This window comes from Chiloscyllium plagiosum, unplaced genomic scaffold, assembly GCF_037043375.1.
Source record: "Chiloscyllium plagiosum isolate Xiang-an unplaced genomic scaffold, Cpla_swu_hap1 HiC_scaffold_36, whole genome shotgun sequence".
Taxonomy (NCBI): domain Eukaryota; kingdom Metazoa; phylum Chordata; class Chondrichthyes; order Orectolobiformes; family Hemiscylliidae; genus Chiloscyllium; species Chiloscyllium plagiosum.
In genome coordinates this window covers 19,147,548-19,159,388 of record NW_028270174.1, presented here as the reverse complement: position 1 = coordinate 19,159,388, position 11,841 = coordinate 19,147,548, and the positions used below count along the sequence as shown (strand labels likewise).

Here is an 11,841-nt window from a genome sequence, read left to right as displayed (position 1 = left end):
AAAATATCCAGTAGTTAGCAATATTTCCAGAATTTATATTACCAAGATGGTGTTAGTAGAGCTGGTTTCCTGACCTCCAAATGGTTGAAACTCATGGGGATGTTGTTCTTGGATTAACTGATCTAAGATTTCACTCATGATCTGGGAAAATTTGTACATCTGCCACACTTGCATCAGCATTAATATTTTTAAAATCTCTCCCTCTGAATCTCCTATTCTTTTAGAAGATAGCTGCACTTCTTCCCCCCTCTCCTCCTCCCCATGCCCCAATTTCTTTGTTACAAAGATATATTTCAAATTACACAGAGGAGACACTCTACACAATGTTAACATGTAATTAAAAAAATACAAACTTAACTTGGGACCCAGGTTCGATTCCCACCTCAGGTGACTGTCTGTGTGGAGTTTGCACATTATTCCTGTCTCCTCCAGGTGCTCCGGTTTCTTCCCACAATCCAAGGATGTGCTGGTCAGGTGAATTGGCCATGCTAAATTGCCCATAGTGTTAGGTGCATTAGTCAGGTTTAAATATAGGGTATGGGAATGGGTCTGGGTGAGTTACTCTTTGGAAGGTCGGTGTGGACTTGTTAGGCTGAAAGGCCTGTTTCCATACTGTAGGGAATCTAATCTAACTTGCAGTACTTAAAGCAACATCTTTCATATTCATGATTCTCATAGAAATCTAATCTTTATCACTGAGTGGCATTAGATTTAAGTGCTTTCATAACATAGGGGAGATAATGGCCTTGTGGTATTATCACTAGATTACTAATCTAGAGACCCAGAGTTTGAATCCTGACATGGCAGATGTTGAAATTGATAATAATCATGAAACCACATCTCATTCACTGATATCCTGTGGAAAGGAAACTTATCCTTGTCTGGTCTAGCCTACATGTGACTCCAAAACCACAGGAAAGTAGTGGACTCTTAGCTACACAACAAATGCTGCCCGAGGCCCCATTCATGAATGAACTTTTTAAAATTAATCTAAATCACACATTTGGACAGTCGTGCTGTAATTATGAAGCTATCTCCCTTAAAATTGTTGACATAGAAATAAAATGGCAACAAAAAATTAAGCATACATCAAATAATTATATTAGAATCCATGATGACTTCAAGTTTAAGGAATTATTAAAATGCAAGGAGGCAATTTTGCTCCCATATATTGAGAGTTCTTTTAACCAATTATGTATATTCAGGTAGGTGACAAATCATTACTTGTAAGCATGCTGTAGTTAGGGCTTATTATTTTATAAGTAATGCATTGAACAGAATTAACACTTTAAACTATTGACAGACTTTATTTACAATATATTGAACTGTACATTTTTTGCTGCATGTGGAGCATTTGGGGCAAAGATACATTGAAGAAAGATACTGTGTAACATTGTTCACTTGGTGAACATTTCCTGAACAAAGATAACCCAGTTCTGTTGGCTTATTATATGTACATAATTTATATAAGCAGCATTAGATAGGCAATTACACAATGAGGTTAAAGCAGAGAATAAACTCAAGTACAACAATAATAATTTTAACATTTTTGGGACATAAACAACCTTTCCTTAATTCTCCAACACTGTCTGAAATACTGCATTTCAATCCAAATACAGAAAAGTAAATAAATACAATACTATGTTATAGTGCATGTTATGAATACTTGCACTTTGTGGCTCCTCTTTCCACTTGGAGAAGAAAGCAGAAAATTATTGAATAGTAAACAGAAACATGTTATGAGTCAAGAGAATGTAAATCAAAAAGCAGCCTAAGCAAATATTAAAGCTACTGACATTCATTGAAGTACTGAGGCGCTTCATGTTTATACAAGTCCTTTTGTTGTAAATCTTAATTGAGCTTTATTATGGAGAGCCCATACACTCAGTTTGCACTTGAATAACTGGCTTGAAAATGGCACAAGATGGTACTGGAGGTACTCATTTCAGGAAACAAATTTAATTTTTGTGCTCAAGTTGGCATTCCATACTGGTGGAATCATGGTTTCACTTTGGACAACTAGAATATGCAGCATCAGGTAACTGATTTCAATTGTTAGCAGAAAAATAAGACCACCGGTCTGTTAGAATGATGTCAGCTTCCAGAAAAGCACAGTGTGCTTAACCAGTGTTGTTCAGTTCCTTCTAGTAATATGTCCAGACATTTAGGTTAGATAGAGGACCTGGAGCCATTACATCTGTTGTATAGGCAGGTTAGAAAATTGAACAGTAGCAGGTTAATAGATTATGCATCCAAACTCTCATGCAAATGAACAACCAGTACTGGAAAGCCATGCTGCAGATCATGCAATCAAGTCACTGCAAATGAAGAACAAAAACAAATTATTAAAGGAAAAAAATTAAACAGATTAATTTGCATGCCTTTTATATAGCATTTACTGGGAAGGGTTAGTGCTTCTAAATTTGATAACTACCAGAATGGAATATTGTTACAAAATAAATAACAGTTTAAGTTATTTGCAAGTCATCATGCTTATCATAATCTCTTTTATATTAAAACACCATTTGACTAATCATTAATAGTTCAAAAATGAGCAACTCAGACTTTATTTTCCAAACCAGGTACTCAATTATTATTGACAGTAATGTAACCTGCGTAAGCAACAAAAGTAGCTGATAAATGAAGAGGATAGGTTTTTTTGAATGGTGCACCTATTGATAACAACTAAGGGCACTGACAACATTCAGTAATAATGCGTAGTTTTCATAATACAAATGTTAATGCATTTTGGCAAATTGTCTCAATTTCTGCTACCCAAGCCATTGTGAAGCAAGTGTTGAAAGCTCATATATCATAGCTCATGGTAATGCAACAATTCTGTAACTTGTGACTTATCGAAGGATTTTGCAAAAGTAATTGATTTAATGCAAAACTTGAACTTCAAATATCTTTACATTTAGGCATAGGAAGAAATAAAGCATAATAAATCTTTCTATTCATTTGACAAGAATACGTCTTCTAGATTTTATTTGCTACACAAACAAAAACAATAACAATTTGGGGGGGGGGGGGTGGGGTGGGGGGGAGGAGGAGGAGTTAGGAAAAGCACCTAAACTACCAATCGTCCAATTTTTCCTGGTATCAAACTATACTGCAGCCAAGTACATAATTTAAACTGAAGTAAATCTTTATTAAAGGGACAGCTTAGAAGAGAATATATATAAGAATTACTTTATTAGAAACTGCCAGCAAACATTTAGAAAGGTAGGGCCTTCTGAAGAACGCTTTTTGCTACGTTGGATAAAATATTTTCCTTCCAACCAACCAACCCAACTACACCGTAGCCCAACACTTTAACTCCCCCTCCCACTCCACCAAGGACATGCAGGTCCTTGGACTCCTCCATCGCCAGACCATGGCAACACGACGGTTGGAGGAAGAGCGCCTCATCTTCTGCCTGGGAACCCTCCAATCACAAGGGATGAACTCCGATTTCTCCAGTTTCCTCATTTCCCCTCCCCCCACCTTGTCTCAGTCAAATCCCTCAAACTCAGCCTTCCTAACCTGCAATCTTCTTCTTGACCTCTCCGCCCCCACCCCACTCCGGCCTATCACCCTCACCTTGACCTCCCTCCACCTATCGCAATTCCAACGCCCCTCCCCCAAGTCCCTCCTCCCTACCTTTTATCTTAGCCTGCTGGACACACTTTCCTCATTCCTGAAGAAGGGCTTATGCCCGAAACGCCGATTCTCCTGTTCCTTGGATGCTGCCTGACCTGCTGTGCTTTTCCAGCAACACATTTTCAGCTCTGATCTCCAGCATCTGCAGTCCTCACTTTCTCCTCTAAAATATTTTCACAAAGACCTAACATTCTTTTGGGATCAACATGATGGGAGCGCAATCCTTGGCCTCGTACCTTTCTTCAAGTTTAATTACAAGAACAAGGGACCAGGCAAGAAACTGGTTAAAAAGAAAACCAAGGTATGTCAACAGACTGAAGGTAGGTATTAAACAAAGACACTAAAAGGACTATTTTAGCCCATACGAAACTTGAAATTAAATGCATCAAATTTGTTGGGCTAGCTCTAGAATGGTAGAATAGCTTTTCAAAAAAAAAGTCAAAACTGGCTATTGATCAACATATAGATCAAAAATTATATAGAGGACTACAATGGAGTTCAGACATATTTAGAAAAGAATCAGAAGAGTAGACTATTTCTGACATATAGCTAGTATGACTAAGTATTTTAAACAGCTCATATAAGATAATTAGTAGAAGCCCATGAAGTTGTTGTAAGATTTCCAGTATCTTGGTGGGACAACAATTTACACTACTACAAAACAGACGTAAAATACTGCAGATGCTGATGAACGTCATGCTTGAAGTGCCAATTGCTTGACCTATTGAGCATTTTTGGCATTTCTGGTGTTTATGCATAAATTACTGCATCCAATTCTAAACAGCACATCACAAAAAGAGATATGTACTTATGCTGTAAAGAACACAGAAGAAAGAAGTCCAAACCCAATGAGAAACAGCTTTATGTCCTGGAAATAAGACCATCAAGGCACAGCAAAGTATGTAGCACTGAAACATAATTTAACATCACTGCTTCAAGTGAACAGAAGGAAAGCATAAGTGGAAATGGGTGAAAATATTCCAAAGCAGGAATCAGGCAGAAGTACATCTCCTAAAGAATGATAAATGTGTGAAATTATATGCCAGGCAAGGTAGAAAAGGTAAAAATGTTAGGTTTGTTCCAAATAGAGCTGGATCTTGTGATGGGAGTGTTGACCCAGAGAGAGCAGATTTGATGGCTGAATGGTCTTTTCTCATGATAGAAAATGTAGATAGCTGAAATACTAAAAAAAAAGAAAACATTATTGTTTCAAACACTGATTAAGATGAGCATGATGAGAATTTGGGGGGAGTGGGGTGTAGAGAGGAGGAGAGAGGGCGACAAGGGAGAGTGTGCAAATAAGAGCCAGAGGGGAAGAAGTTTGACACAAGGAGAGTTAGAATGCCAACCTCCTTTAAAAGTCTGTAGTACAAATACATAAAATTCATACAGTAATTTGTTCTCAAACAAGTTTGATGATAGTCTGAATGTCTGATTTACACGCATGTTCTTTAACCATAAATACTGTAGTATAAACATGTGACTTAAGACATTAAGAAACTGTATGGAGATTTACCATCTATTCTACAATGCAGCTTATTTGTATAGGAAAACTCCACATTTTGTAACATCATGATAATCTAGGCAAAATCATTTTGATCACCTTGCAACATTTGTGTTACATAACATACTTTATGCAAAAAAAGGTTCTAGTTTCAAAATAATATTAATGTTTTGATGTCTACACATGATAAATAAATCTTTCAATTTACAGAGTCAAACATATGGGCCCAGATTTTGTGGTAAGAACAACGATGAGGCTATCACCGCTCAGAAATTGTACAGTAAATTGTACAGCAAGTTCTGATATCTACATATTAACAGCTAAACAGGAAGCTGGTGTCAGTTTTTCCTGATCCTGCACAAGCTTTGCTAAAACTGGCATCCGCCAAGAGACCCAGCATTTTAAAATTTAAAGGGTTCAAAGTTCTGGTATTTACCCATTAGACACTAAAGGTGTCCATTTAAGTGAAATTTTAAATGGCATTGGTCCTAATTACACCTAAACAATTTCTCTGGCATTGAAAATGATAAAGTCTTAATTAATTTTGTTTTTTGCTTTTGCTGTCATCTCTCTCACAATCCCATTGTTTTCCTTCTCTTTCAAGTTCCATATACAATTTTACATTCTACCTTAGACTACCTGGCTCAGGTTGTGTATGCCTCAGTAAGGATTCTTCGATTTGATTAGGTGAAGGGATGTACAATTGCTTGGCCTGTTCACTCAGATCCTAGCTATTGATGGAGGGCACTGTTTTGTATTAGACAATGAATAATCATGAATTGTCACACAAAATCTCTGAAAAGGTCTGAGTGGCTATAAGCATAAAGAGCAATAGAAGATAGTTATTTGCCACTTATCACAAAATCAGAGCCATTTTACTCCACTAGATTTCTGAAATCAACTTATTAGGTTTAAGACAATTATGAAAGCAATTCATATCAAGTTGTCATTTGCACATGTAATTTCAAGAAAAGTGTCAGAAACCATAGTGAAATGGCATTACAACAAACAGTAGGAGCGATCTTTATGGAAATTAATCATGTATTTCAAAGCTTCCAATGCAACAATGGTAATGAGACAGGCTTGCTTATTCACTCAAGTTTCTTTATTTTTCACTTGATGCTTTTTCATATTGCATATTTTATTTGTACCACAAGTGTACTATAAAATATATTTTAAACTAAATTGTGTAGACTTCCATGAATCAACTTTGAATGGTTTCTCAAAACTGTCCTAAAATTACAGTAGATTCAGGGCCGATGTCAGAAAACAATCCTTCAAAAAACAAAAGGGTAGTGGAAATCTGCAACTGTCTCCCACAAAAAGGACCGTCACGACTAGATCTATTGAAAACATCAAAAATAAGACTGATGGTTCTGTAACCCTTGACTAAAACCTAAGGCTAGTAGCTGGAGTTGAGACACAGAGAGATAGAGAGAGAGAGAGAGAGAGAGATATCAGTCATGAGTCATAACAGGCCACTAATGTTCCTCTGCTTTCGAAATGATTGCATCATAATTAATCCTTCAGAATGAATATTAATCAGTTAAATACAGCAGCTTCTAGTGTATAAAGCCGAGACAGGAAAGTCTGCCATTGATAATTAGAAGGGCAGGACACCCAAAGGTCTGAATCACCCAGTTGATAAACATAGGTTTCAAGATTTGAAAAGCATTCTAGAAGTTGGTAAGTGTCATTTGTTGTCACTTTTATGGAGGTGCTTTTATGTACAAATACCATCTGGAGAACAAACGGCTCCCCTCATATCAATAGCTTTAACATTTGAAAGGTAACTTTACAAATCTGTATTGTTAAGAGCAGAAACATCACCACTGCAGACCCTGATGAAAATCTGGCCACATGCTGACTGCGATTTTCTAATTCTCAGCAGTGTAGAGTTGAATGATTGCAGAACAACAGGCTTGATGGACCAACTAATCTTTATATGAACACAAAGGGTTCTGTAAAACTACTCTCAATATCTATCTTTACTTTTGGTTAGCATATTGTAAAATTATTAAATGGAGTTAGCAATTAGAAGTATAATATTTAACTCACTTATCATGCATTTACTTTGCACTATGACTCAAAGATGTTGAAAAAAATCATGTTCTATAAAAGCATTGTAATTGGATCATAATTTAGTAGGAAACAAATTAATACGGATTATTTGCACTTTAACTCCAGCATTGTTAGATGTAAAAGCATGCTTTAGTTACTACTTTAAATCTTTAATGTTACTGTAAAAGATGGCAGGACTGCAAAACAGGGCACTTCTATTAATGATAAGCAATGCAGAATCAACATCAAATATCAATTGGGACAAAATATATACTTTACAATTATTCAGCATTAAATGGAAACATTTATTTTCCATTCAAGCCATTCTTACAGGCACTCAGACTATCAATTTATTAAATGTAGGAGTTTTGACTTGTCAACCAATGTAACAACGGGGCTCGGTCTAACCAACATTTTCCATTTCAGAAAATGAATATAAGGACATGGGATTCTGATTTGAAAATAAGAACACACTACCTTATTGCTTGAACGTGAGTTCATGTTATTTATTGTAGTCATTGATAAAATTGTCCTGATGGCTTTATTTCTGCTTACATTCTTCCTATAAAATAAACCTGATAAAGATACACACAATATCGAGAAAAGGCCTTGTTACCAGTCAACTTCACGTCAGGTAACAGCCATATGCAATTATATCACTGACCAGGTACTTTCGATCTTGTCATCTTTATTGATCTCCTACATTAAGGAATAGGTCATATTTTACAAATAAATGACAATGAACAAAAAGGTGAAATAATTTCAATTTTAAAAACAGCATTAAACCATACTGTTGTGGAAATTGAAAGCTGAGAAGGAAAGCATTCCCAATCACCAGTGCTGAATAAATTATGCCAGTGAGGGAATGTGGAACAGAACTTTATTCCAGTACTTAATTTTATATTACACTTGTGGCTTAAACTTAATATGTAGGCTAAATAAACAATACATTCAATTGAAACATTAACATAATTTTTTTTTAAATTTAACAGAAGAAACTTTCCAAGTAACTGAAGATAGTCATTAAATCATATACTGCATGATTGGTTTTTACAGCCATTGGCTCTACCTTCTACCTTGCTGTTGCTGGTTGAACATGCCCAGGATAAGGTCGCCGTGTACTTGTTGCCTGTCTCTGTCTAGCCAGGAAGGACTGTCCTGAACCAGTGCTGGCAAGCCTTTCTTCTGCTGCTTTTTTATGAAGAGCCATTCCCTATTAAGTAAAACAAAATAATCAAGTAAAGGTATTTACTACAATAATAGGCACGTTTTAAAATCTAGCACAGCAGGTTAAAAAGTGTTCACCTTGCTCTTTGCCCCACAAAAAAAACTTCTGTTCTGGTTACAAAGGTGAGGGAAAAAAAGATTTGAAAAGCAACGTCCACTCCTTTGATGCTACATATGGATGTGAGCTTTATTTCCCTTGAAGGTAGTGTAAAGCCAGAGTCTGTCATTCAAGTCAGGTATACCTAGCGTCCTGACCAATTCACTTTCATGGACAAAGGGAATGGAGCTTTCCTCAGATCGGAGTATTTGACTAGTTCTTGTAGCTCAGAGAAGCAGGTACAGACATTTCCACCTAACCTTCTCAATTTTCTAGGAGCCAAGACGGCTGTGGCATTCGGGCTGCTCATCTCCAGAGGTCAGTTTGGCTGTATACCACCTTCCTCCTACCAGATGGTGACCCTTAACTTATTCATTCTTGAGCTGCAAGCATCATGGGCCAGGGCAGTATTCATTGGCCATCCCATGAATCATTTCATCTGTGTGATATAGGTCAACCCACAGTCTGTCTGAAAAGAAAAACCAGTTTTGACCCAGTGAAGGGGATGGAAACGCAACAGTGTCAATCAGGATAGTATGTGACTCAGAGGGGATCTTGTTGCTGGTGGCGTTTCCAAACATTTGCTGACTGTGTAATTGTAGAGGTTGCAGGTTTAAAAGTTGCTGTCGAAGAAGCTTTGGTGACTTGCCACAGTATATCTTGTACATGGTACACACTGCTGCCATTGTGCAACAGTGGGAGGAAACGAATATTTGAGACGGTAAATAGGCTGCCAATCAAGCACACTATTTTGGCTTGGATAGTGTCAAGCTCCTTGCATATTAGAATTGCACTCACCCAGATGTGAATCATAGCATCCTTGGAGAGAGAGATAGCAATTTAACGTTTCGAGTCTAGATTACTCTTCATCAGAGCTCTGATGAAGAGTTATCTAGACCTGAAACGTTAGCTTGTCCTCTCTCCAGGGATGCTGCCCGACTTGCTGAGAGTTCCAGCATTTTTGTTTTCAGTACAGATTCCAGCATCTGCAGTAATTTGCTCCTACAGATGTGAAGCGTATTTGTTTATACTCTTAACTTGTAAATTATAAATGGTGGACAAACTTTAAGGAGTAAGGAGGTGAACTATTAGGCTGACCTGCTCTTATAGCCACAGACTTTATATGGTTGGCCCACTTAGTTGCTGAATATAACAAAATCACTCATAGGATGACCTCAAAGGACACAATTCATTAAGATTAGAAGAGAAACAGAAAGAGTTCAAGTTACAGTTCAAGACTGGAGAAACATGGAAAGATTCTATACTTATGCATGATACAAATCAGGCGCAGATCTAGGCCATTCAGCCCTTTGAGCCTGCTTTGCCATTCAGTATGATCATTGCTAATCCAATTATAACCTCAAATCCACATTTATGCCTACCCCATTTACCATTCAATCCCTTGCTAAACAAGAATTACCTGACTTAAAAATGTTCAAGGACTCAAAGTCTTTTCTTGAAAAGTTGGTGGAAGCAAAGACTCATGATGCAGAATAAAAAAAAATTCCTGAAGAAGGGCTTATGCCCGAAACGTCAATTCTCCTGCTCCTCGGATGCTGCCTGGCCTGCTGTGTTTTTCCAGCACCACATTTTTCAATCTGGTACTCCAGCATCTGCAGTCCTCACTTTCTCCTAAAAATAAACTTACCAATTCTCTGATTTTAAACAGTGACTTCCTGTTCTAGATTCTCCCACAATAGAAAACATCCTTCCCACATCAATCAGGTGAAGACCCCTCAGGATTTTAGATGTTTCAATCAAGTCACCTCTGAATCTTCTAAAATCCAGTAGGTACACGCCTAGCCTGTCCAACCCCGCCAATTCCAAGGGTTAGTCTGGTAAACTTTCTCAGAACCATCTCAATAGATTTGCATCCTTTCTGAAATAGGGTGATCAATCCACTGCACAGTTTTTTACACAGTCTTATCACTAGCCTGCATAATTGAAACATAAACCTCCCCACTGTTATATTCAATTCCTCTCATGGTAAATGACAACATATTAGTTTTCTTACGTGATGGTCGTATGTATATACTAACGCTTTGTGATACATGCATGAGGACACCCAGACCTCTCTGCATCTCAGAGATCCACAATCTATCACCATTTACATAATATACTACTTTCCACCACTTCCTGCCATAGTGGATGCTTTATATTAACCGATTTGCCAGATCTTTGCCCACTCACTTTAAATGTTAAAATCTTTTTTCTAACCACCTTGTGTGCTTTTCACAACTTCCTTTCCTAACTACCAGTGTCAAATGGAATTTGCCCAGCTGTAACCCAGTTCACAGATGCTCAGTTTGGGTACTGCCATAGCCACTCATCTCCTGCCGTCATTACAGTTTTGATTTAAACATGGTCAAAACAGCTGAACCACACAGTGAGAGTAGAGTGACTGATTTTGACATCAAGACTCCATTTGATTGTGTGTGGTGTCAATGAGTCCTACCAAAATTAGAATAAATAAGAATCTGGAGAAAACTCCACTGGAAGTCATACCTAGCAACAAGATAGACAGTGTGGTTGTCAGAAATCAGTCATCTCAGTTCCTGAAGGTCATTCATGATTTCTACGGTAGAGTCCTAGCCCAACCAACCCCATATAGTTCATCAATAATCTTCCCTCCATCATAAAGTTGGAAGTAGAGCTATTCAGCATCAGTCATGACTCCTCAGACACTAAAAGGAGCAAAACCTGGATGGTATCAAGGTTTGGCTAACAAGTGGCATGTAATATTGATGCCGCATAAGTGCCAGGCAATGACCATCTCCAGATGGGAATCTAAAGATTTGCCTCTAACATTCAATGGCAATACCATCGCTGAATCCTCCACTATCAATATCTTGGGATTTACCATTAGCCAGTATAAATACTGCGCTGAAACGGCACCTGACAGCCTAGAAATCCTACAGTGATTAACTCACCTCTTGACTCTCCAAAGCCCAAACACCATTCTGGATGTTGGTTTGCTCGAAGGTTCATTTCCATAGAGCAAACCTACATCCAGAACCTCAACCTCAGCTACAAATCTTCTCAAAACTCTATACACCATTTACAAAACAGAAATCAGGAATGGAATATTGAACTTCAGTGGATGAATGCAGCTCCAATGACACAATAAGATTGACATCATCAGGGCAAAACAGCCCCCTCGATTAGCAACTCGCGTTCAGTCATTCACTCCCTCTACCAGAGATGCAGCAACATCTATAAGACGCACTGTAGAATTTCACCAAGGCTTCTTTAGACAGCACCTTCCTAACCCATGACCATTACCATTCAGAAGAATAAGGTAACAGATACA

The 11,841-nt window shown here is 37.7% G+C and overlaps 1 protein-coding gene across 5 annotated transcripts in view; it reads right to left on the bottom strand.

Annotated features, from left to right (window-relative positions):
- Positions 1-1,280: 1,280 nt before the first annotated feature.
- The window catches only part of hook3 (hook microtubule-tethering protein 3), an 80,390-nt gene continuing 69,829 nt past the window's right edge, over positions 1,281-11,841 (bottom strand). For 2 of the 5 annotated variants that reach the window (XM_043674255.2, XM_043674257.2), the window contains 2 exons: positions 8,284-8,420; positions 1,281-4,825 (listed from right to left, as the gene is read on the bottom strand). In XM_043674255.2, the coding sequence (XP_043530190.1) occupies positions 4,678-4,825; positions 8,284-8,420 (285 nt within the window). In that variant the 3' untranslated portion in view covers positions 1,281-4,677. Of the gene's footprint in view, positions 4,826-8,276; positions 8,421-11,841 lie in introns of all 5 variants that reach the window. The other 3 variants (XM_087980017.1, XM_087980016.1, XM_087980018.1) reach the window with 3 other exon arrangements.